Genomic DNA, 24,591 nt, shown 5'->3' with positions numbered 1-24,591 from the left:
GCAACAAAAAGCCCGAAACGAACCAAAAGAAACAAAAAGAAAACATTCAAACGAAAACAAAAGCAAAAAAGAAAGGAAGAAAAATAGCCCGGTTCCTATTGCACCTGCTTCAGTGAACACTGAATCTGTAAGGTGGAGAGCCCCCTCCCCCCTTTTTTTTCTTCAAGATTTGAGCATCTTTAGAATCTACCGTCCAAGTATTCAGGAACAGACTGTGAGCCTAGCGTGTTTTGGTCTGCAGGAGACTTGGGAGCTGTCAGAGCGCTCTTGTATCGTTATTCCGGCAAGTTTCTTTCTCAGGAGCGCCCCGCAGGTGGGCAGCTAGCTGCAGTGACTGCCGCATCGGAGCCTGTTGAACTCTTCTCAGCAACAGAAAGGGAAGTGGGATAAAGGAATTCGGTGGAAGATTCAGCCAAGCTCAAGGATGGAGGTGCAGTTAGGGCTGGGGAGGCCGTACCCCCGGCCGCCGTCCAAGACCTATCGAGGAGCTTTCCAGAACCTGTTCCAGAGCGTCCGCGAAGTGATCCAGACCCCCGGCCCCCGGCACCCTGAGGCCGCCGCGAGCGCAGCACCTCCCGGCGCCCGTTTGCTGCAGCAGCAGGAGACCAGTCCCGGCCAGCAGCAGCAGCAGCAAGGTGAGGATGGCTCTCCCCAAAGCCAGAGCAGGTGCCCCACAGGCTTCCTGGCCCTGGAGGACGTTCAGCAGCCTGCAGCTCACTCAGCCCCCGAGGGCCACACGGAGAGCGGCTGCCTCTCAGAGCCTGGAGCTGCCTCGGCCAACGGCAAGGGGCTGCAGCCGCCGCCGCCAGCACCTCCGGACGAAGATGACTCAGCTGCCCCATCCACGTTGTCCCTGCTGGGCCCCACTTTCCCAGTATTAAGTAGCTGCTCTGCCGATCTTAAAGACATCCTGAGTGAGGCCGGCGCCATGCAACTCCTGGAGCAGCAGCAGTCGCAGCCTCAGCCGCAGCAGGCGGTCTCCGAAGGCAGCTGCAGCGGGAGAGCGAGGGAGGCCGCTGTGGCTCCCACGTCCTCCAAGGACAGTTACCTAGCGGGCAGTTCAACCATCTCGGACAGCGCCAAGGAGTTGTGTAAGGCAGTGTCGGTGTCCATGGGCTTGGGTGTGGAGTCCTTGGAGCATCTGAGCCCAGGGGAACCGCTTCGGGGGGATTGCATGTATGCTCCGCTCCTGGGAGGTCCACCCACTGTGCGTCCCACTCCTTGCGCCCAGCTGGCCGAATGCAAAGGTTCTCTGCTGGATGATGGCCCAAGTAAGGGCGCTGAAGAGACTTCTCAGTATTCCCCTTTCAAGGCAGGTTACACCAAAGGGCTGGACGGCGACAGCCTGGGCTGCTCTGGCAGCGGTGAAGCAGAAGTCTCTGGGACACTTGAGCTGCCATCCACCCTGTCTCTCTACAAGTCTGGAGCACTGGAAGAGGCAGCGGCTTATCAGAGTCGCGACTACTACAACTTTCCGCTAGCCCTGGCGGGGCCGCTGCCCCCTCCGCCGCCCCCCCATCCTCACGCCCGCATCAAGCTGGAGAACCCGCTGGACTACGGCAGTGCCTGGGCAGCCGCGGCGGCGCAGTGCCGCTACGGGGATCTGGGGAGCCTGCACGGCGGGGGTGCAGTGGGCCCCAGCTCCAGCTCGCCCGCAGCCGCTGCCTCCTCTTCCTGGCACACTCTCTTCACAGCCGAGGAAGGGCAGATGTATGGGCCCTGTGGTAGTAGCGTTGGTGGCAGCGCGGGTGAGGCAGGGGCCGTAGCCCCCTATGGCTACACTCGGCCACCTCAAGGGCTGGCGGGGCAGGACGGCGACTTCCCCCCACCTGATGTGTGGTATCCTGGCGGTGTGGTGAGCAGAGTGCCCTATCCAAGTCCCAGTTGTGTCAAAAGCGAGATGGGCCCCTGGATGGAGACTTACTCCGGACCCTACGGTGACATTCGGTAAGTTTCTCCTTTTAGAAATATCTTTCAGCCGAGTCAGTCTGCATTCTAGGTGACATCTCCTCCCTGCGTGAACAGTCTGCCCCTGGGAGAGCTAAAGGGACCCCTAGAAAAGACCTCCCCAAATCAGGAGCCTAACAAGGACTCCAGGCCTGCAAAGATTTGACCTTACTGTTCCAAACCTCCCCTGTGCGCCAAAATCACTACCGCTGAGAGCCCTGAGTGCTGGTGCGTGCCCTCGCAGATTCCTTGACAACTTTCCACTCCCAGCCTCCTAAAATCTTCGCTGCCTCATGCTACTCCATGTCCCAAGGGCTCCAAACTGAAATCCAGTTGCAAGGGCCACCTTCGGAAATAAAGTCTTTAAGCCTTCCATTACTTTTTCTCCTCCTCTTCACCAAATCTGTGATACTGGACAAGAATGATGTGCTGTTTCTCGTTTAGGGTGTATTAGAGTTTGCCCTCCAGCCTGTGGTGGGTCTTGGCAGGTTACACGCAAAAAGACTGGCCCAAGCTTTTCTCAGCCCGCTTCCTTCAAAGCAATAAAATAGAGTGCAGGATCAGGGGAAGAAGGTGGTCTCTGGGTTCTAAGGAGAAGGGGTGAAGTTCTTTTCCTGGCAACATTTGCTTACTTGTCCTAGGGTTGGAGGTCAGCACAGAGAATCCAACCAGGCAGGATTAGAGCAGGCAAACGTATTGGAAAACCAAAGGACAACTTCTTTAGTAAACACTGGGCAGGATTTGCCCTCACAGGTTGACTGTGTTGGAAGTAGCTGCTTGGGTCAGTTTTTTTGTTTTTTCCTTGTAAAGTGTTTATTTTCTCTGTGCATTGTAACAGCACAGTCCCCTACTTCAAGTTTGCATCGGTCTATAAAGAGGAGAATGTTCTTTTAATGAAGGATTTAACCAGATTTGAGCCTGGCTTATAAAAGTGTTTGAAAATAAATTTTAAAGGATTTCCTACTATACCAGTGTGCTCAGAAATCTTCTTTGGGGAGGGAAGAGTACGGCTCTTCAACATGTTCTTTCATTTTAAGGACATTTAAAAACATGAGCTGTTACTTCTAACAAACTCACTAAGACCTGTTAGGGATCTATGAGCCATAATCTTGCCCAAAAGTTTTAATTAGAAAATGACAAAAGTGACGGTCTATTTCGTCTTGCTTATTAAAAATTCTTTTTTAATGCAGTTGTTGAGCTCCTTGGAGACCATGTTGACGATTTGTTTCCCCAGCAAAGGAAGATATTAGTTTATCTCAGTGAGGGAGGGAATATTGACTGGCAAACTAACTCCTCAGATCTGCTGGGTACTGATATACCCATGGAATTGCGTATCATTCTGTGTTTCTGTAGTTATTTTCTTTTATCTGTGACTTTTCTGAAATGTCTTTGTTAGCCTTAGCATCGTCGATGACTTAAATTCAACAATTTGCCTCTTTTCACTGATGCTTCTGTTCTTGGAAGGTTGATAACATAGTGTTAGAAAAGAAAGAGGATAGGATTTCATAAAACATTTTCTGGGTTATTGTAGAAAGAGCTTCTTACCAGACTTTACATCCTATTAGTTTTTTAAGGTTCGGCTTACAGTATTTTCAAAGGGTTCATTTATAGGGTCAAAGACTTTTCCAGATAATTTGGAGTGTTTTGGTTGGTTTGTTTTTGTTATTTTTGCCAGGTGGTTATACTATGAGATAAAAGGTCTTTTTCATTTTATAAGAACTTGGTTAATTGGTTTTGTTTGTTTGTTTGTTTGTTTGTTTCGCAGGGCTGTCGCTAGTCAGCAGAACCCTCTTCTACTGTAAACTTTTCGAGGGTAGGGGGATGTCAAACGGGCTTGTTGACCTACTATTATGCTAAACCCAGTCACTGGAAGAAGCTTCCTTCTTCTGCATGCCCCCTCCAACTAATTCAGTTAAAAGGGATGAAATGAATGATTCCACATATTAGTTACAGGTAGTCTATCTTCAAAGACATAACCTGAAATTTTCAGGAAGTGGCTATAAAGAGCAAAAAAGCTTTTACTATCAGGTGTGCAATAAGCTAGGTGATTTTATCCAACGCCTTAATGGAAAAACGTCTCTATTATAAAGACCTGCTTAAATGAGTGACCTGAACTAGGGAGAATTTTGGAGTACCTGAAGAAAGTACAAGATTACTTCCTCTTTCTTGGTTTGTGATTGCTGCGTTGGTCATGGGAGTTTAGTTAAAGGGAAAGCTGGTGTTCCTGACCTGTGGGTTGACAAAGAATTTTCATTTCTAGGATATAGAAAATACTTGAGTCAAATTTTTGAAAATTTCATCAGAATGCAACCAGTCCCAATCTAAAAATATTTTCTTACTTTCTCTTTCTTTTCCTTACTTTGTAGGGGCACAATTTGGTGAAAGACAAGGGATTTTTTAAAAACCAGGCGCAGCTTTCGCCTTCTCTGTATTGCATGTGTTATGTGCCAACTTAAAGTTAAAGATCTCAAAATTCTAGATGACTCCAATAAGCTTTGGATTCTTCCCTTTTCCAGTTCTGTGTGTGTTTCTACACACTAGTTAATTGTAGGCGTGAGAATTTTTAAACCAGTAATTTCTGGAATAAATCTGTGTTCTTACACATCTACATTTCTGCTGGGAGATGAGCGGCTGAAGGTGGTCTTTTATGTTTTTGTTTTTGTTTTTGCTTTTACTTAATTTACCATGTGGTTTGAACAGGAGGAATCATAAAAAGTGATGGGGCTTGTGTGTAACCCTGCTGATATTTTATGGAGCTGTCTTCTTTCAGAGATCAAACAAGACTACAACTTTGTTAATTGACCACTGTCCCAATTGACAGAAGTAGGGCACTTTGTATACCAGCAAACAACACAATAATATGACAAATATTTATTCTTGGGAGTTAAGGCCCATGGATCCTGTGCTGGAATTACAGTTGGGGTTTAGATAAGTTATCTAGATGCAAAAAGAACATTTTAATTTTTCTTTTGGTATTTTGTTGGAGTCTTCATAATAACTAGTATTTGATTAGTGCTTTGAAATTAGCAAATCCTGCCCTTCTCTATTCGTTATTTCAAAATGAGACATTTGATTAATTCATCTTTCCATCTCCTTTCCCTCCTCAGTTATCCAGCAGCTTTGCATGACAGTCTTTCACAGAGCAGTTTGTTTTGTAAAGCAGAATTTTGCATTGGGATCAAGATAGACTGACACTCTGTCCACAGGTCTTTGGGATCAGTATGTTGGAAAAAAGCATCCTTACTCCATGGTCAGCCAATAGCTGGTGAATTCGGTCTGGGTACCAACAGTGAGAACCTGAGGACCACATAGCCACGCTGGCTGGTACCCCATTTTGAAATACGTGCAACATGTAGCGATGGAGGGCTCCTCCTCTTATTCCACAGAATATCTCTCTCAGCTTGGCCAAAGGTTAACATCAGTGCGAGATATTTTCAAAGAAGCTTACAGCCTTCCAATTATAGGGTCACTTTGGGGTGTTTTCTTGCCGGTGCTAATTTCACCTCATCGGACTTCCATTCTTTGAGCTGTAAATTTTAACATGACATATTGAATTTGCTGGCACATTTAATTTTATTTTTAAGTGTTTTTCCTCTCATTAGTAATTTTCTCATCTGGTATACATATTTGCATTTAAAACAAATAATTCTTTGGCATCCTTACCTTTACTTGTCCTGTGGCTGCTGTTGGTAAATTATGTGAGTTGGAGTTAGGGGCATGGACAATTTATTATTATTATTATTATTATTATTGTTGTTGTTGTCATTGTTGTTCTTACTATTATTGTCATGGTGATATCGACACCACCAGTTTCATACAGAACTCTGCTCTAGCAGGGAGCAGAATGCTGGCTGTGTGTGGCAAGCAAGGGACTTATTTTATAAGCAAACCTGAAATCATGATTCTGAAAAATCAAAAGCAAACAAAAATCAAGTTTTATGAGGTTGGTCAGAGAGGAAGAAGGAAACCTCTCTCCATCATGTACCTTCACCATTTTCTCTTTGTCTGCTGCTTCCTCAAGTGTTGCCTGTCCCTGATTTCCTTTCTTTCCACGTCTTTAATAATTTTGACATTGAAACATAAATTCTTCTCCCTACTTTTCAGGATTCTTATCTCATTTCACCTGTGGCATGCTCCTAAAGATTGTTTTTTGTTAAATCTGGAGAGTAACAAATCAGATCAACCCCAGAACCCCTCTTTTAAGACTAGATGACTTGAGGGGATAACAAAATGAATAGCTGGACTTTTTTACCTTGAAGATGGAACCTGATTCAACACTTGCTGTGGGAGCTGAACTAGAGGGCTTTAGGAGTTGGCAATTTCATGAGGTATTTTGCCGCCTGCTGTTTCTGCCTCTCTTGATCTCTGTCTCGCTCTGTCTACTGATCATTTTGGAAACCTCTCTCTCTCTCTCTTTGCTATTTTTAAAACTAGTTTCAGGTGTACAAAACAACATAGTGATTAGACATTTACACCCCTCACAGAGTGATAACCACCACCCCCAAGTTTACTACCCATCTGATACTGTACAGAGCTATAACAATACCATTGACTATATTCCCTATGCTGTACTTTACATCCTGTGAAATATATGCTGGGGGTGCCAAAAAAATGTATACATGTGAACACTGTGCTCAACATTGCTCAAGCAGTAGTTCGCCGTCATCAGAAGTGTCTGGATGCCGATGGTAACCACTTTGAGCACCTCTTGTGATTGCAGAAGTCAAACATGACTTGTATTCATCTTTCGTTATCAGTATATATTGAGCATTACAATTATAATAGTTTTTTTTTCTTTCTTAAAATGTGTATACTTTTTTGCAACCTCTGTATATACACACATATATTTAATGATAATTTGGCCACCTTTTCTCAAAGCCTGAGAATAACAGGACCCTCTCCCCTCTGCGTCAGCTCTGTCTGGATCAGATCACCATAGCACTTTCATAAGTAGGACCTAATGTGCATGGCAGGGTGCTTGCTGGAAGTGTCTGGCTGAGCTTACACGCTGATGCCTAATGTAAATTAATCACTTGAAAACAAAGAAAGATATTAAAAGAAGTTATGCTACCTCAGACTACTCCTGCTGGCATTGTATCAAGTTCTAAGTTGTTGAGTTCAGAGTAAGTTATCCTCATCTGAAGCACAAAGCTGGCTGTTTTTTTGCTCATTGTTTGTCAAGTTCTGTACAGTTACCAGTATTGATTGGCATTCGTCATATTGAAGAGCATTCTAAAATCTCATATTTGGATTGGACCCTTTTCAAAGAAAAGACCCAATGTCTTTCAGTTGATTCCCTTGCACTCAGGTAGGTTTGAGGTCAGGAGGGTGCTTAGTGTGAGTACCCCTCTGCTAATTGAAGGAGTAGAAAGAGTTGCATTTTCTATATCATTTGTGTACCACATGGAGGAAGCTCTATAGAGCAGTGTTTCTAGCTTTTTCTCTCCAAGCTTCCCACCTGAGAGGTCATGTTTTACAGTGTTGCTCAGTAAGGGCTACTTTCAATGGCTGCTGCACAGAGATAATAGACTGGATCACGCACAATTCCTTGCACACTCATGGGGGCTGCCATCCCTTCTTTCTGTCTCACGCCAATTCCTGCTGCCACCTGTAGGCTGCAGCATGGTTGACAGTACCTCATCTAGAGAAGCTTTTAGCTCTAAAGTGCTGCTTGCGTGACAATGCTGCCAATTTAAATCATGCAGTACCTGAGTTTTATTTTTAATAACTGCTTTATTGAGACATAATTCACAATATATATAATTCAGCCATTTAAAATGTATAGTTAATGATTCTTAGTATATTCAGAGTTGGGTGACCATCACTACAATCAATTTTAGAACATTTTAATCACTTAGCAGCCCCCACCCCCCAATACTCAGCAATTATCAACCACCAACTACTTTTGGTCTCGATGGATTTGTTTATTCTAACAGTTCATACTAAAGGAATCATGCAATATATGGTATTTTGTGACTAGCTTCTTTCATGTAGAATAATATTTTCAGTGTTCATCCATGTTGAAGCAAATATCAGTACTTCATTCTTTTTTATAACCAAATAATGTTTCATTATATGGATGAACCACATTTTATGTACCACAGTTGATGGACATATGAGTTTTTTCCTTCTTTTGGCTGTTATAAAGAATACTGCTATAAACATTGATGTACAGGAATTTTTTTTGTGTGTGTGAACATATGTTTTCAATTCTTTTGGGTACATACTTAGAAGTGAAGTTTCTGGATCATATGATAACTCTATTTAACCTTTTGAGGAATTCCCAAACTATTTTAAAAAGTAGCTGCACCATTTATATAATTTATTAAGTGATCCCTCCAATAAGTCTAGTACCCATCTGACACCCTACATAGTCTTTTCAACTTTATTGATATATTCCCCATATTGTATTTCACATCCCTGTGACTATTTCGTAACTACCTATTTGTACTTCCTAATCCCTTCACCTTTCTCACTTATCCCCTAACCCCCTTCCCTTCTAGCAACCATCAGTTTTTCTCTGTATCTTTGAGTCTATGTCTGTTTTGTTTCTTCATTTATTCTGTTCTTTAGATTCCACATATAAGTGAGATCATGTGGTCTTTGTCTTTCTCTGTGTGACTTATTTCACTTAGCATAATACCCTCTAGGTCCATCCATGTTGTTGCAAATGGTAAGATTTCATTCTTTTTTATGGCAAAGTAATATTCCATTGTATAGATGTACCACAATTTCTTTATCCAATCATCTATTGATGGGCATTTTGGATTATGTAAATGCCTAACCACTATGCTGTACACCCGAAACTAATATAAAATAATATTGAATGTCAACTGTAATTATAAAATATATAGTCATGGAGTGTAAAGTACAGTATAGGGAATATAGTCAGTGGTATTGTAATAGCTATGTACAGTGTTACATGGGTAGTAGTCTTGTTGGGGTTATAACTTTGTGAGGGCTGTAAATGTTGAATCATTGTGCTGTTTTATACACCTGAAACTAATAATAAAAATAAAATAAAATTAGCTGCACAGTTTTACAATCCCACCAGCAACATATGAATGTTCCAGTTTTTCGACATCCCGCCAATACTTGTTATTCTCTGTCTTTTTAATTATAGCCATCCTAGTGGGTATAAAGTAGTATCTTAAAATGGTTTTGATTTGCATTTCTCTAATGACTACAAAGCATCTTTTCATGTGCTTATTGGAGGTTTGTATATCTTCTTTGGAGAAATGTCTATTCACACCCTTTGTTCATTTTTAATTGGGTTATTTGCCTTTGTATTACTGAATTGTAAGAGTTTTTAAAATACATTCTGGATACAAGTCCTGTAAGAAATTATGACTTGTGAATATTTTATCACATTTTGTGAGGTGTCTTATCTCTTTCTTGATGGTATCTATTGAAGCACAAACATTTTAATTTGGATAAAGTCCAATCTATTTTTTTATGTCGCTTGTGATTTTCATGTCATATCTAAAAAGGCTCTGCCTAATCCAAGGTTACAAAGATATACACTTAGGTTTTATTTTAAGAGTTTTATAGTTTTATCAATTTTCAGTTCATTTTTATGTAACTCATAAAATGTGAGTAGGGGGTCCGATGTCTTTTGCATGTAGATATCCAATCATCACAGCACCATTTGTTGAATCGTTCCCCCACTTAACTGTCTTAGCAGCCTTTGGGTAAAATCTGTTGAGTGTAAGTAAATGTGAGGGTTTTTCTGGACTCTAAACTATATTCCATTAATCCTATACTAATACCATACTCTCTTAATTACTGTAGGTTTTTAGTAAGTTTTGAAATGAGGAAGTGAGTCTTCCAAATATGTTCTCTTTTTTTAAAAGATTTTTTTCATTATTCTGGGTCCTTTGAATCTCTGTATGAAGTTTAGGATCAGCTTGTAAACTTCTACAAAGAAGCCAGTTTGGGTTCTGATTGAGTTTGCAATGAATCTATATATCAATTTGGGGAGTATTGCCATCTTTAACAACTTTAAGTCTTCTGATCCATGGTCCATGTGATGCCTTTCCACATATTTATGTCTTCTTCACTCTTTTCAACAAGAGTGTAAATTTTGCATTTCTTTTGTTAAATTAATTTCTAAATATTTTAACTTTCCGATGCTATTCTGAATGGAATTGTTTTCTTAATATCCTTTTTAAATTGTTCATTGCTGGTATATAGAAATATAATTTATTTTTGTTTATTGACCTTGTATCTTGCAACCTGCTGAAAGTACCTGACTTTTGAACACCTCTGGGACTTACAAGGCTGAAAGTTTTCACTGCTGTGCTGTAAGTTAAAGTATACTTCATTTCATTCTGTATGAATGCTGTTAGGGATACTATTCTCAGTTTGCCTCAGTTGTGAATTAGAATTGGTAATGACAGCTCCTTTCTGGATGAGTCCCTAAAATTTTCAGGTCTTTACAGAACAGTAGGAAAGAAACCTAACAAGGTTTACACAGTTAACAGTACTCTTTCTAGTATTTGGATTTGGGAACTATTAGCAAGGGGATAAAGAATAATCATTTCTATACAGAAAACTGACACGAAGAGATAAGAAATGCAAACGAGGCCAAAGAAATCACTAGCTACATTTGGCTTATATTTAGGTTTGTGTAAGCAGCTGGAGTCATAATTTTGTTTTTATATGTTGTCCTTTGGATAAAGTAAATGCCACCACTCCTTCTGGTGTATATTTCTAGATGAGGAAATGGTTCACTTACTCTCATATAACTTGGGCTTCTTTTCAGGGATGCACTCCATAACCATGAAGCAGAGAGAAAATTCACCTATAAAAATACTGAACTCTGGCCTCATTAACAGTAGGCTAAGGACATATCTAATTAGTTATAGCTATTATGTTCTGGTAATGGTGAGTGAACTGTAGTCCCTGAATAAAAGGTCCTATTGTGACCTAGCTGTCTTTAGAGATGACCCTAATAAAATTGTCTTTTAAGAATGGCTATCACCAACAAGACAAATAGTAACAAGTGTTGGAGAGGCTATGGAGAAAAAGGAACCCTCATACACTGTTGGTGGGAACGCAGACTGGTGCAGCCGTTATGGAAGGCAGTGTGGAGCTTCCTAAAAATATTAAGAATAGAATTACCATACAACCCAGCAATCCCTCTCCTGGGTATCTACCAAAAAAATTTGAAAACATTTATCCATAAAGATGTATGTACCCCCATGTTCATTGCAGCATTATTCACGGTGGCCAAAACAACCAAAGTGCCTTTCGAAAGATGATTGGCTAAAGAAGATGTGGTCTATATACACAATGGAATATTACTTGGCTATAAGATGAAATACTGCCATTTACAACAACATGGATGGATCTTGGATTATCATGCTAAGGGAAATAAATCAGATAGAAAAAGTCGAAAACCATATGACTTCACTCATATGTGGGATATAAAACTGAAAGCAACAAATGAACAAGACAAACAAACAAAAACTCATAGACACAGATAACAGTTTAGTAGTTACCAGAGGGTAAGGGGGGCAAGGAGTAGTAGAAGAGGGTAAAGGGGGTCAAATATATGGTGATGGAAAGGGAACTGACTCTAGGTGGTGAACACAGAATACGATATATAGATGATGCATTATAGAAATGTACTCTTGAAACGTATATAATTTTACTAACCAATGTCACTCTAATAAATTTAATTTAAAAAGTTGATAAAAAGTATCCATTAATCAACTACTTTTCATTAAGCACGTGCTATATTCCTAACTGTGTGCTAAGAGGAGATCAGGGGCAAAAGGACACAATTCAGGGAGAATCTTGAGGTCACTACCCTCAATGAGCTTATAGCTATAAAAAAAAAAAAACAATGGCAAAACGATGGTGTCAGTATGATGAGATTCTGGATTGTATGGTATGGATTTTTAAATGTATGCCTTCAAAAAAGAAATGAATTAATGTAGGCTGAAGTGGTTAGCAATATCACCTGTGGCTGCCTGTTATCCTTTATGGGTTAGTTGGGACATGATTAAACTCAAGCAATAGTTCTTGATGGATATTTCAAAAATCACAGGGTGGTATATCTGGAAAGACAATAAAGAGTGAATTTGACTAAGGGCTTGAAATCTATTTCTGCTTTTTCAACAGTGCCATCTCAGTCAAGTTAGTTACTAGTTTCTTCGTATGTTCCTTTGACTATATCATTGCCCTTGCTGGGAACATGTTTTGATGTCTTTGACTATAAAAATCTGCAACATATGAGGAATGAATTAAAATTGAAGGGATTAATGGGTCTCAGTTTGGCATGAGAGCCAATGAAGATGCCCAGTGTGGTGGTGAGATGAAGAATTTTTATTCTGCCCTCAAGGATTATTTTGAACATGGTGGCTTGCTTTGAAGTTCTGTATAAATGGGTTTGCAGGCTGTTGGTTAAGTGGGAGAAGTGAGAAGAACAAATCAAACAATTGTGGGACTAAGGGATGTGTGAAAACTTTTTATACGTATGTAATGGTTTTGCTGAATTAGACAATGTAGCTTTCTGAAATGGCACATCTCCTAATCATGGGCTCTGTTTTCTTAGGTCGAATTAGGTTCTTTGCTTATGGAACTGTTGTCCCACTCTCTAGCCACTAGGGGGACTGAAAGAGTCCTGCAGCAAGATTTCCCTGGGAATGGTTGGCTTCCTTTGGTGGATTCAACACATCACAGGCTAACTTGAACCAGAAGCACCTAGTACCAGACAATAAATAAGCTACCGTGGTACTTAGTATTTTATCTGGAATGTTCTTTCCGAAAGTGCAAAACATTTTTAGTAACGTTGCTTGATTCCTTGATACCTTTTTCCCAATGTGGTGCAGGGAATAGTGACATTGGACATTCTGTAGCATTTTACAGAGCAGTTTCATATTCCGTTATTGTATTTCATCATCGTTTCTACCTTATACAAGTAGCCAGGCTTCACGGAATCATAATATTCTTCATACTATTATAATACTGTTATTCCCATTGTAAATTTTATGTTCAGAGAAGTTAGGTAACATGTCTAAAGTCAAATACCTTCAAAGTGGCAGAGCTGGGATTTTAGCCCCACTCTTTCTTCCTTAAATCAAGTGTTCCTCTTTCTTTTATTACACAGCTATCTCACCTCATATACAAAGGGTGCCAAAAAATGTATACACACATTTTAAGAAAGGAAAACCATATTAAAATTGTAATACTCAATGTATACCGACCACAAAAGATGAATACAAGTCACATGTGACTTCTGCGATTACAAGAGAGGCTCAAAGTGGTTACCATCAGTGTCCAGACACTTCTGATTACGGCAAACTACTGCTTGAGCAACGTTGACCAAAGTGTCCACTGGTATACATTTTTTTGGCACCACAGTATATATAAACAGGAGATTCAGAGAGGCAAAGAAACATTAACTGGTATCGATAAGAGAAACTGGTGCAGCTCTTAAGGCAACTAGGTCTCTTATCCACTCACCAGATTGACAGATGGGTTATATGGGAGTTCTGGGTACCAGTAAACTTGCCATCCTACTTTGTTGTCTAACTTATTTAACAAATACTTATTGAGCATTGAGTACATACCAAATTGTATATGAGGCACCCATGATATAGCAATGAACAAAGCAGAAAAAGTTCCTCCCTTCGTGGGGTTTACAGCTTATGAGAGGAGATGTGTAGATATATTAAAGGGTGATAAGTGTCATGAAGAATAACTTAGCACAGTGTGAGGGATATAGATTGATAGTGGGAGGGACCATTTTACAGTTATTGGTCAGAGAAGGCTTTACTGACAAAGTGATATTTGAGCAGAGACCTGAAGGAAATGAGGAAGTGAGCCATAGGAATATCTGGGGTTAGAATATTCCAGACACAGACCACCTCAAGTACAAAAGACCTGAGGCAGGAGTAAACGTGGTGTGATGAAAGACAACAGGGAGGCCTGTATGTCTGTTTTAAGTAAGTAGAAAGTGATAAAAGATGAGAACAAAGTTAATGAGAATTCATTGGTTTTTGTAAGGACTTTGGTTTTTCCCCTTGATATGGGAGCCATTGGAAGGTTTTGAGCAGAGGAGTAACATGGTCTGACTTCTATGTTAGCAGGATCCTTCTTCATAATACCTACCAGTCTGATATTTTATACATTTGCTTGTTTACTTACTGTCTGTGTGGAGCAAGCAGGGACATGGGGCTGCTGCAGCGATCCAGGTGAGAGATGATGGTAGTTTAGACCAGGATGGTATTGGTGGAGGCGATGAGGCGTGCCTTGATTCTGGATGTATTTTGATGGTAGACCTGACAACATTTACTGACACATTAGATATTTGCTGTGAGAAAAAGAGAGGAGTCAAGGCTAATTGTCAAACTTCAGATCGGAGCAATTTGAAAAATTTGACTACCATTTACTGAAATGGTGAAGACTGTAGGTAAAACAAATATGTGTGGGCGGGTAGGAAGCAAGAGTTTGATTTGGGATGTATAAAGTTTGAGTTATCTGATGAGCATCCTGATAGCTTTTTCTCAGTTTTCATGCAGTGTCCTCAGCTTTTCTGCTCTTCAAAAATCATTAAAAGCGACCTTAGATATCACCTAGGTTTTTGGTACCCTCTCCCCTCTCCCCTTTCACTTTATAGTAGCCTAGAAAGGCTAGAGTCTTGTCCAGAGTAAAACAGCAAGTTGGCAACAGAACTAGAGTACAAACTCAGTTCTCCTGGATTCTAACGTGGTTCTGCTTTTCTCAGTGTTATTCTGAGACCTCATTTGGGGGATAGAGTAAGTCTCTTCTTCTTGCACAAACCTTCAGCCAGGTAAGTAAACTAATTAGTGAATTAAAAAAACTGGAACAACACACAAATTGGCTGTTGACTCTAATCAAACCAATATTATTATTTCTATGTTTTTACTGAACCACATACCAAAATAATTTATCCATGAAAAACATAGTAAGTAGAGTTTTATTTTAAAGACCATTGAACTCTGATCAATTCTGGAATCTACTGAGAATCTGAACAGAAATGGCCTGAGATTGTAGGATATTAGAGTTCATGGAACCTGGGAGACCACCTTGTCCACTTAGATCATTTTATGGATGTGGTGCCTGAGGCACAGAGATGGAAAGGAACTTGACCAACGTCACACAGAAAGCTCACCTTTTGGGCAGAGCCTCTTCTGGGGGTTAGCTGTCTGTTGCTTCCTTGAAAAAAATCTATGTTGGGAAAGTGATTTCCACTCAGAATAAATAATTATAATAATAGCAATAATAATGATAGCACTTACAATGTGCCAAATTTTGGTGTCTTACATGGATTAACTCATTTAATTCTCACAACAACCTTGATAAATAGGTAACCCACAGAGGTTAAGTAACTTGCCCAAAGGTCACACAGATAGGAAGTAGCAGAGCTTGTATGCATGTCCAAGAAATCTGAATTGTAACTAGGAGGTTCTAACCACTGTATACTATCAGCAGCTTTTCGGATTAGCCAGCCATTGACCTCTTCCATCCCAAAAGAGTGGTAACTGTGGTGACCTCATTATACACTACCCTTATTATAGTCTACTGAACCTCACCAAATAGCTGAGTGCCTGGGGATTAAAGCAGAGGTGGAGGGACACAAAGGGGGTGGTGGAAAGAAGTTGATCATTTACAATAGGATTGGAAAGCAGAACTATGGAAATTACTTAAAAAGGCCTAGAGATCCCAAGGTGTTTGAAATTTCAAAGTCCAGTACAAACCTGGGCAATCTGATGCCTGCTTAAATAGGAAAGCTACCAAGGTACGAAAAATAAAACAGTTGATTTTATGGAATTAGGGACTCTTTTATATGCTTTACATATGTTAATTCATTAATCCTCAAAATAACTCTTGATGTAGGTACTATTATCATTCCCGTGTTGTTACTGGGAGGGGAGTAACTGTGAGGAAGCAGACACAGAACAATTAAGTAACATTCCCAAGGTTCTAGAACAAGTAAGTGAAGGAGCATACTATATTAGTATCTAGGAAGTCCAGCTCAACAACTTATATTCTTTCCCACTACATTTAGGGAAAGGAGTGCTACTCTTATTACAGATTTCTAGTACAAAAACATTGTGCCTGAAATTCAACATTGAGCAACTCTTATCCTTAACATACACCAGCTTTTTTAAAAAAAATATTTTTTATTAAAAAATATAGCTAACATACAACATTATATCAGTTTCAGGGGTATACCATAGTGGTTTAGCATTTATACACGTAAAGAAGTGATCACCATGATAAGTCCAGCACCCATCTGACACTGTACCGTGCTATCACAATATTATTGACTATATTCCTCACGCTGTCCATTGCCTCCCATGACTTACTTGTTTACACCTGGAAATTTGTGCCTCTTATCCCCCCTCACCTTTGTCCCTTTTTAAAATTTTCAATCACTATTGATGTTCAGTGCTATTTTATATTAATTTCAGGTATACAGCATATAACATTTGTATAATTTAAGAAGTGATCCCCCTGACTAGCCTAGTACACACCTTGCACTATACACAGTTATTACCATATTACTGTCTATATTCTCTATGCTTCACTTTGCATCCCCATGACTATTTTGTAACTGCCAATTGATGATACTTCTTAATCCCTTCCCTTTTTTCATGCTGTCCCTCAACCCCCTCCCATCTATCACCCCAACAAATCTAGTACCCATCTGACACAATACCTAGTTATTACAATATTATTGACTATATTCCTTATACTATACCCTACATCCCCATGACTACTTTGTAACAACCAATTTGTACTTCTTAATCTCTTCCCCTTTTTTCACCCATACCCCCAAATTCCCTCCCATCTGACAACCATAAAAATGTTTTCTGTATCTATGAGTTTCTTTCTGTTTTGTTTATGTATTTTGTTCTCCAGATTCCACATATAAGCAGAATCACTTTGCATCTGTCTTTCCTTGTCTGACATACTTCAGTCAGCACAATACCCTCCAGGTCCATCCATGCTGCCACAGATAGCAAGAACACATTCCCATTCCTGGCCAAGCAATATTCCATTGTATATATGTACCACTGTTCTGACTGGGTGTTTTCTGCTACTTTGTCTTCCAAATCGCTGATTTCATCCTCTGCTCCATCTAGTCTGCTGGTGATTCATTCTAGTGCATTCTTCATTTCAGTTACTGTATTCTTCATTTTTGACTGATTCTGTTCTGTGGTTTCTACGTCCATTTTTATGCTTGCTATCTCTTTGTTGAAGTCCTCACTAAGTTCCTTGAGCATTTTTATAACCAGTGTTTTGAACTCTCTATCTGATAGGTTGCTTGCCTCCATTTTATTTCGTTCTTTTTCTGGAGGATTCCCATTCTTTCATTTGGGATGTATTTCTTTGTTTCTTCATTTTTGCCACCTGTGTTTGTTTCTATGTATTAAGTAGATGTGCTATGTCTCCCCATCTTGCCAGGTGGTGTAGTAGGTGCCCTGTGGGGACCAGTGGCACAGTCTCTGGTCATCTCTGCTGGGTGTTCGAGGAGTGTCTCTTGTGTGGATTGTTTGTGCTCTCCTGTTATGATTGAGCCTTGGTTATTGCTTGCGTGTCAGTGACTGTGATTGACCCTCAGGCTGACTGACTGTGGGCTTTGGTCATGTCCATAGCTTATGGGCTGCTGTGTGGGGGGCTTCCCACATGGAGTGGAATTCCCCTCAGTGGGCTCTGGTGCCTGTTGAGACCACCCTTTGGGTGTGCCACTTGTGGGGCTAATTGGGTGATGCTCTGCTGTGGTCTGAAGCCAACTTCGAAGTATGTTGGTTCTGGGGCCTCTTGGGAGGGACTCTGGTGCAGGCCCAGGTCAGCCACTGCGTGTGATTGGCGGGTGGGGGGGAACTGCCTGTGCTGGACCTGGAGGTGTGTGGGAGAGGCCATGCTGAGAACTGAGGATGGCTGCCACCAGTACCGGGTCTGGGATAGCTCTGCAAAAAGCCAGGACACTCCAAGGCCTGCTGCCACCTGCCAGCTCCTGTAAGGTTCAGCTGCTGATAAAGCCTTGTTGTATATGGGGGGGTCTCAGTGAGTCAGCAGGGTGGAGCAAGCAGAGCTCAGCAGACCAACTGAGATGTAGATTTGGCTGTAGGCATGGCGGTGGGGGCGGGGCACAACACAGGAAAGATGAGGTCCGCGTGCTGGCTGCTTGGGTGAAGGACTCCACACGGGGGAAATGGCGACTATCTTTCAGCCCTCGCCTGAAGCCATATACCTCAGTCTCTCCTTGTATGTCTCCGATGCCCCCTGAGTCACTGTCCCTCCGCTGGAGCCCAAGATGAGTGCCTGCAAGCGAGTCTGTGCACGGGCCCTTTAAGAGGATGCCTGAGTTCCCCACAGCCTCTGGCACACCCAGATGGTCAGAATTCCCACTGTTTTTCACAGCCAGATATCTTGGGCTCATCTTTCCAGCACCAGTACTCCAGGCTGGGGGACATGGTGTGGGGCTAGGGTCCCTTGCTCCTCTGTGGAGAACCTCTGTGGCCAACATATCTTTCCCAATTTTCATCGGCCACACAGAGGTTTGGAGTTAGCCTTTTTCTCGTCTCTGCCCCTCCTACCAGTCTCAATGTGGCTTCTTCTTTACATCCTTAGTTATAAAACTGTTCAGCTATACTTCAAATGGTTCTCCACATTGATTGTTCTATAATTTAATTATAATTTTAAGGTGCTCACTGGATGAGGCAAGCACAGTGTTTAGTCTGCCATCTTGGATCACCCACACCAGCTTCATTTCAGTTATCTTACTAGGAAAAGTACTTAAACAAGTACCTATCCCAGTTTTAAGTCACATGGGGAGTAATTATCAGAATCAGAGCTTGAACTTGAGACTCCAGACTGTCAGGCCTCTTTGCATTCTATCACTCTGGCTCCCATCTCACACTGACATGTCTGTCTCTATTCCTCCTTCTGCACTGCTCTGCCTCTAACTTTTTTTTTATTAACTTTCTTCATCAGCAAGATTGGACATAGAATGGGGAGAATGATCAGAAAATCCATCTTCTTCCAGACATTGGACAAAATGAACAAAAGTGTCAGTAAAAAAATGTCAGTATATGGTATTTGCCCTAAATAAGAAAGGGAACTTCCCAGTATGACAAGAAGCTACCTCTGTCATTCTAGGCTCCAACTGGTTGTGCAGGATCCCATAGGAAGTCATGAATGTGGTTGTCAGGTGACACTTTTTTTACTGCGGGAAAGGAGGCAGGCTACTAGGAAAGTCTGCCTCTCTCCAGATTTTTTTTTAAAGGGTGCAATCTTGCCACTCATATAAAAACAACTGCTTAGGCATTTCTTTTGAAAATTGGCAGTGCATAAGAAAAAACATCTTTTCAAACTTGTCATATTGGGCCACGTCTATAAAGCATTATCCAACCTCTAAGTAGATGAAGAGGTCGCATCAACCGAGAGTCTGGAGCAAAGACGGAAACTCTGATGTTTGATGTTTGGGTGCAGAAAAGATTCCAAAACATATTTTGTGTGTCTATTCTGCCTACCCCGCCTTTCCTTTCATCTTTGTTTAAAAATAAAAAGGTTAGCAAGTGTGTACTCTGTGGGAGTTTCCAATTGTTCATTTGAAAAACCCGTTTTATCAGCCTTTTAAATAAAAAACACCAAATTAGACTGAGATAGTTCAGTCTCCAACTACCTAATAATAGACCAAAATTTTTAAGCATGCTCATATTTTCAGATTATGTGTCGTTTGCTCGGCCTGGCTGAGGTGCTGGATTGACTCCAACTATAGAAGGTCATATGTGGAATTCAATAGGGTGGGCTCTTCTCTGGGGACATCTCTACTCTTCCAGATTCAGAGTTTTCCATCAGAGATGACCTCACAATGTCCTGGAAAAGCTGCTCTGAATGCTTTGGTAATTAGAGTAGTGAAACGATGTGCTCTTTCCTGAAGACTTCTCCGTCATATCCTCTACCTGAGTTCAGATCCTCATCACCTCTCGCCTGGACTAGTGCAGTGACCTCATGCTTGCTTTCTCTATTCCTCTCTGCTGTTCTCTGATTCATATGGTAATCATCACACCATATTAACCTTCCCAAAGTTCAGGTACAATATTGTTAGTATCCTCCTGGAAACATCCGTTAGTCTATTAGCTCTTTGAGGGTTGGAACTCTGTCTGATTTCTCTCTCTATTCTTCATGCTTAGTACAGAGGAAGCCTTGCTGAGCAGTTACGTAGGCATGTTTGAAATTGCAGCTCCTCTGCATTTGCTTATAGGTTAAAGTACAAATTCTTTAAGTCTTGTGTTCAAAGCTTTTCCTAATCTGGCTTATTTTTCCAGCCTCATTACCTATAATTCCCTTACAAAAATCTTAAACTCCAGCCAAATGGATCTAATCACAGTCACTTTAAACCATCCTCACTCTTTCATTCTTTGAACTTGCTTTTCCTATTATTCTTTTGGCTATGAAGGCTATCCCAATTTTAATAGCATCCATTATTCTAAGCTTAGCTTTAATAAAGTGTCCTACAAGATGAAATTTCTCATCCCCTAACCCATTGAGACGTGGTCTCCACGACATGACATGGTTTCTCTATGACGTGGTATGGTTGAAAGAATGTAAGCTTCAAGTTCTTCATATGTAAACTACGGCTAGAAATCTCTAGCTTGTAAGATTTGGGGGTGAGAGGATGAGATGACATGCTGGATGTTAGGTACAGGTAAGAGGTCAGTCCTTAATACCTTTTAGATTTATCCCTTTTTTCCTTCTCCATCAATATGGTACTGAGTTTGTTAAACTGTAATTATTTGTATACATGTCTTATATGTCCTTCTAAATTGTACCTTCTTTCAGGGCAAAGATTGATTCATGAATATATTTGTGTAAGTCATACAAAACACATAGTTTAGAGCTTGGCACATAGTAGGTATTCCATAAGTATTACTTTATTAAGTGATTCTGAGTCAACACTATTTAGTGACTGCCCAAAACAGCTGAGTTCCATTTATAGAAAGATGGGGTTCAGAATAAAGGAAGTGATAGTCTTGCTCTGTGAAATTCTGGTGAGACATATTTGCAAAGTGGTGTTCAAGCCCCAGTATTGATGTGGAATCTCTTCTTGTAAAGCATAGAGAGCTGAGATGCTGGGCTGAGTATGGGAACAGAGGCAGGGAGCTGTGGGCATAAACATTGTCTCATATCTGAAGGACTGTGATTGAATAAAGGAGTTAGATAGTTTTCTGTAGAATTCCAAAGGGTAAAACCAATGAGAATACATTGCAGTTCAGTAAAAGGAAAATATTTTCTCAGAGTGGTTTCACCTACATCAGAAATTACCACCGTGGGCCAGATAAGTTTTGTTTGTGCATGTGTGCACGTGTGTGTGCATGTGCATATGCGTGTTCGTGTGTGTGTGTGTGTGTGTGTGTGTGTGTATCAAATTAGTTGCTAACATTTCACATAAAAATTCAGATTTCCAGCTTCAGGATGAAGATCTGGCATTACCGGGCCTATATTCCCGCATGCCAATCACCAGCTGAAGTCCAGGGCCTGCACTTCCCAGCTGGCCCAGGAACCAGCTACCTGCTTTTTTCACTTAAGTTACTTGCTTGACTCTTCTAGGCATTTGAATTTGCCATCCCTGCCATATCAGGAACCTAGGCAAATCTTGAGAGTCTTTCTCACTGCTCATATAGGAGGAACTAAAGTAAAATACAAGGGACCTTGCAATCAGATCCAACCTGGCTTTCAGTTCTGACATAGTCATTTACCAACGGTATGACCTTGGGTGAGTAACTTGACCTCTCTGAGCCTCAGTTTCTTCATCTGTAGAACACTCTCCTCACAGTGTTATTATAAATAAAGCAACTTAGATAATGGGCATGCCACTTAGTAGATGCTGAAATATTAATTAATATTACTCTTAATAATAGTAAGCTCCCTTCTCAGTCATCATACTCTTTGTGTCCATTGTAGGACATTTCTGTATCACATAAGTAGTGAATTCACCCTCAGTAAGGGTAGAGGTTTGCACTCACAATAGATGATTTCCATAGTTGGTCCCTAACAATTTCAAAGTCTATAAATGACTCCATCTGGATGATTTTAGGCATACCTTGCAGAGTTCGGGATTTTTAACAGACAACAGAGAGGCTGGAGACTCTTGGGAAAGAAGTTGGGGTCAGGGCTAAAGTGTAATGTGTTGAGGTTCAGGCATAGATTTTGACAACTGACGGATTTTGCTTTAAATCCTGGCTCTGACAATTACTAACTGGATGTTCTGGGGCACTTAATCTTTCCTAGTTTCAGTTTCCTCATTTTAAAATTGAAGACACTAATATTTCCCTAATTAAGTTCCTGTGAAGCTAAGTGAGATAATAAATATTAAAACATCTTGACCAGTGCCTGGCTCAGAATCAAAGCTTAATAAATCTTCTCCTTCTTCTCTTTCTCTTTCTCCTTCTCCTCCTCCTCCTCCTCCTCCTCCTCTTCCCTACTACTATTACTACTATTATTATTCCTATTATTGTTCTTAACATTAGACAAGACAGACAGACTTGGGAAAATGCACAGCTAGACTCTGACTGAAGTGTGTGGATTTGTCCGCAGACCACTGTGGCTCCCTATCCCTCCCCTCTACAAGTGTCCAAAATGCTTTGGCTGGAATGTACATGTGAGGTCACTGCAGATAACAGGGAGCATGATTTGCTTCGGTAATGCGAGTTATTAAGTTACTTCCCTCAGCCCAGCTGAAATCTTTTACTAGTTGATACTTGCTTCAAAGTGCAAGACTGAGCTGGTCTGAGACCAGAGAGAGTGAGAAGACACATCCTCTCAGCCAGAGGTCATGGTCCTCCACAGGGAACAGAATGACCCAGTCCAAAGTCTGGGCCCCGGCTGGGTTTGGAGTCCCTACACTGAAACCAGTCACTCCCCTGTGAGAGTTGGTCCTCTTCCCCCATACAATCAATGGGCAGGAATTTCCTTGACTCCTTCCATGGCCTGGAACCATCCCCCTTCTCATCCTTGTGCTCCACACAGCTGGAAAACGGCAGACAGCTGAACAAAAACAAGTCTCTTAGCACAGAGAGAGAGTCTCACCATAGTGCTGAATTTGCGTGGGAAGCTCAGGTTAACAAAGGACCTTCCTGACCACCTCTCAACACACCAAACAAATTATAACTTTTTTTTTCACTTTGCCTCAGAGCAGCTCCTTGCCTGGTATGTTTAAAGATCTGCTGAGTCATTAAAGAGCAGGCTGGCAGATCTCAAGAGGCAAGGAGATGGAGTCTCCTGGAGTCTATGGAGGAGTAAGTTGAAATTTATTTGACTTCCTCCCATGGGGACAGAAAGGTGACCCACTTCTAGCCCCCAGCACAGTAGAGAGCATCTATTAACACTTCTTACTCAGTCACTTTGGGTTTCCTTCTGAGTTTATCAAAGAGTAAGGGTGAGAGAGAGGGAGCATGCCTACCAGCGGGTCAGCTGTCTGGAGTTGTAATGCTCCTGCAGTTGGTAGCCAAGAGTAGTGTGAAAGTGTCAGCTTGATGTGTTCATTTCCCTCTGTCCTTTTCAGTTTCTGATCACGTGCATTGGTGCCATGATGTATGCCAGTTGCTGGAAACGATACATATTTCTTTCTATTTTATTCTCACTGCACTTCTGAATTTGTTAGTGGCGAAGCTAGCAAGTGTTCATTGTAGGTACAGATTGGGGCTTCCTGAGAGCCAGTTGTCCTCCTACTTTTCACACTGTAAACCTGTAGTCCTCAAATTGGACAAGACCCTGAACTTGTCCTTGTTTCTGTTCCTCAGACTTCAAGCCCCTTTCTCTTCCAAGGTAACTGCTCTCCTCTTTGATAGTTGCTGCCTTCCTTTGTTTACTTTTGCACTCTCTACTTCCTCAATCTGTCTCCCTTGACTGGCAAAGCCTGTCACTCCATTTCCACCATGCCATCTCCCTCTCATCAAAATCTTCCTCAGAGCTCCTCACTTTGCTGAAAGCCCCTCTGGACAGTGGAGCCAGAGTATATCCAAAAAGGATGATTCTTGGATAACTTTAAAATATTGGTATTAAAATCACTTATCAGTGGCAGCAGTGACTTGCTCAGACAGCCATATCCAAGACCTAGAACAAATCAGGGAAGCCAGAAGTTGCTTGAAGCTGGCAGGGCACCTAGTTCTTTACCTCCCCACCTCTTTATTGAGGTATAATGAGCATATAACATTATATTAGTTTCAGGTATATAACATAATGATTCAAATTTGTTTATCATTTCCCTTTTGCATTCAGTTCTTAGATGGTTTGCAGAGGATATGGTGGCTGGCTTTCTTACAGCCAATTGATAATGAGAAATGGAGGAGGACTGGAAAATGGGAGTGAGCCATTGGACATGTTTGAGACTAAAAAATTCCAATTCCTGGGAAATGTAAAATTCTTGAAAGTTCACCAGGTCCTCTCAGGCACATAATCTCCTTTGCTTCTCAAACCAACTTGGAGGTAGGCACAGGATGGGATGAGGAATTCATAGATGAGGAAACTGAGACTGGAGGTAATTATGGAACATTTCATGGTCACTTAGACAGTAAGTGGAGGAACTAGAATTCGGACCATGAATTTTTTTTATTACAGGACAAGTTTATTTTCAAGCTCGCTGCACACATTTGTTAC

The 24,591-nt window shown here is 41.2% G+C and overlaps 1 protein-coding gene across 2 annotated transcripts in view; it reads left to right on the top strand.

The window, feature by feature from the left end:
* Positions 1 to 205: 205 nt before the first annotated feature.
* Positions 206 to 24,591, top strand: part of AR (androgen receptor) — a gene marked incomplete at its 5' end in the record, with an annotated part of 181,457 nt that continues 157,071 nt past the window's right edge. Inside the window, one exon of one of the 2 annotated variants that reach the window (XM_081041939.1) lies at positions 206 to 1,947. In XM_081041939.1, coding sequence (XP_080898065.1) covers positions 425 to 1,947 — 1,523 coding nt within the window. The remainder of the gene's footprint in view (positions 1,948 to 24,591) is intronic. The other variant, XM_081041938.1, reaches the window with a different exon arrangement.

The sequence above is a fragment of the Rhinolophus hipposideros genome (genome assembly GCF_964194185.1).
Source record: "Rhinolophus hipposideros genome assembly, chromosome: X".
NCBI lineage: Eukaryota > Metazoa > Chordata > Mammalia > Chiroptera > Rhinolophidae > Rhinolophus > Rhinolophus hipposideros.
Note: the sequence above shows the minus strand (reverse complement) of the source record. Positions and strands in the feature narration are given on the sequence as shown.